Consider the following 2,177-nt stretch of genomic DNA (forward strand, 5'->3'; position numbering starts at 1 on the left):
GAAAGCGACTGTTTAATGTGTACAGTTCAGTCTATGACAGCATAAAGAATTATAAAAATCTATGATATACATAATTTTAGTGAAAATATTCTTTTAATTGGGCAATTATAGATATAGCTAAGAGAAAATATTCGTTTAATTGTGCAATTATAGGTATAGCTACCTCTTAAGGTGTTATTAAATAAATAATTACCTCTTTTATTTTTCTTTCATTAAATTAATTCTCTTTTGTTCTCTACTAATTCTCTATTAATATTCTTCATTTTATTAATTTTCTTTTATGAAATTAATTAAAATTTAGCCTAGTTGTAGGACAGCAATAGTAACATAACAGAAGAAGTAACTTTGTCATTTATTCGATCAACGCAGACCTCTTTAAGTAGGGAGAGTCCATGTCACTATTATTTGCCAACGTTTTCTTGTTAACATCTTAAGCAAGTTAATATTTGGCCGTTAAAAACCGAAAAAGGAGGAATTCTGATCTTCAGAAGATAATTTAACGTGTACTCTTCAGCCTGTGACATTTTAGGGAACTCAAAAACTCTATAACCTGAATTTTCAAATTGTTCAAAAACGGCACAGTGCGGAGGACAACACCACCGTTCATCTTTACTGCGTAAATCGGCGTTAACGAAGAGTTTTTTTAGTACAATAATACTTCCAACAACAAAAAGTGGCAGTGTGCAAAAATAGTGATCAAGAGGATAAGAATTAGGGCAGTCCGTCTATACAAAATTCACGCTAATAACCGGGAGGAGTACGAGGTGGAGGACAATGATCACACGATCCCCTACGTCCATCCTGTCCTGGTGCTCCGGGTGCACCGTTCTCACCATCCTTGCCAGGAGGAGCATCGGGTCCGTCATCTCCTTGAGGGCCAGGCATACCCGGACTTCCGTCGCGACCGGGATTCCCGGCTGGCCCAGGTGGACCTGGAGGTCCCATAGGTCCTTGTTCACCTGGAGTTCCAGGTGGTGATGGCATTGTCCGCGAAAGTCCTCTCATTCCAGCAGGTCCTCGCTCGCCTGATTCTCCGTCTTTTCCCGGACGTCCTGGTGGTCCAACGCTTCCAGGTGGTCCTTGAGAGCCTATTGGTCCAGCCTAGAAAACATAGGAAATAGCTTGTAATCTCAGATTTGTTCATGGGAAAAATTATAAAAGTAGAATAATAATGGTACTTTAGCATTCACCTCTCCTACTGATCCTGGCGGACCCATAGGACCCATTGGTCCAGGTGCACCTGGTGGGCCCGGTGGCGATGGCTCGCATTCGAAACAGAAGTCACTAGCCTTAGGTACAGTTACGCCGCTAGGAGCGTCCGCTCCAGGAGCGCCATGTTTTCCCGGATGACCATCTGCACCTGGTTCACCGTCTTCGCCCGGAGGTCCGGGAGGCCCTGCCGAACCGATTCCACATGAGCAGCAGAGACTAGGTTCTTGACGTTTAGCTCTTCTTATCTGGTTATTCTCAATCTAAAACGGGGAACGTTCAGGAATTATGAAATTTTCTAGTGAATAAATCAAAAACTTCTGCTAGGAATGAACGTTTGTAAAAATGTCGATGGTATTTTAATAAACGTTACAATTTTAAAATGGAAATAATTTGCTCTCACCTTAACGTATTCTCCTCTTAATCCACTGGATCTCGTGTGACAATAGAGAATCTCTTCTTGTACATTAGAATGAACATTTTGTAGGTAAAGACATAGCAAAGGAACAGCAATTATAGCAGTGAATGCGGCCACAGTTGATACGGTAATACCGCAGAAGACGAATCGTTTCAGATCTTCTGCGTATACTAACTTCTGCTTCTCGTCCATGTAGCACAACGAGAGTAACATCCACTTCAATGACGTTCACTTTTATATCGTTGGGTCACAGTGTGACCAACTAAGTCTCGCTGGACGAATGAGAATCTCGTTGCGAAAAAAACCTTAGGGTGGAACATATTCTTTCATGCCTATTATTATAGTAGTAATACTGCTAACCAAGTATTTCAATCCAGAACTCCGGAACACATGTGAAATCCACCTAAAAGCTTAATTCTAGAGTTCATACTTATGAGCGATATTTTCAGGGTTCGATATCGCCTGTCCCAGCGAAAACGACCAATTCTACGCAATTTGATGTGTTTATTGAAGTGTCAGGGACACACAGCTTGGCATTTTGGCGGACGAC

At 41.6% G+C, this 2,177-nt stretch overlaps 1 protein-coding gene across 2 annotated transcripts; it reads right to left on the reverse strand.

Annotated features, from left to right (window-relative positions):
• Positions 1-741: 741 nt before the first annotated feature.
• RB195_016819 (uncharacterized protein) lies at positions 742-1,840 on the reverse strand (the record flags this gene model as incomplete). Of its 2 annotated transcripts, none has more annotated exons than XM_064183529.1 (3): positions 742-1,101; positions 1,191-1,472; positions 1,613-1,840. In XM_064183529.1, the coding sequence occupies 3 exons, from the start codon at positions 1,838-1,840 to the stop codon at positions 742-744; spliced, it is 870 nt and encodes a 289-aa protein (XP_064039409.1). The 2 variants fall into 2 exon arrangements, with proteins under 2 accessions (XP_064039409.1, XP_064039410.1); XM_064183528.1 differs by having other exon boundaries at positions 1,613-1,819.
• Positions 1,841-2,177: the final 337 nt, after the last annotated feature.

The sequence above is a fragment of the Necator americanus genome, chromosome II (genome assembly GCF_031761385.1).
Source record: "Necator americanus strain Aroian chromosome II, whole genome shotgun sequence".
NCBI classification, from domain to species: Eukaryota; Metazoa; Nematoda; class Chromadorea; order Rhabditida; family Ancylostomatidae; genus Necator; species Necator americanus.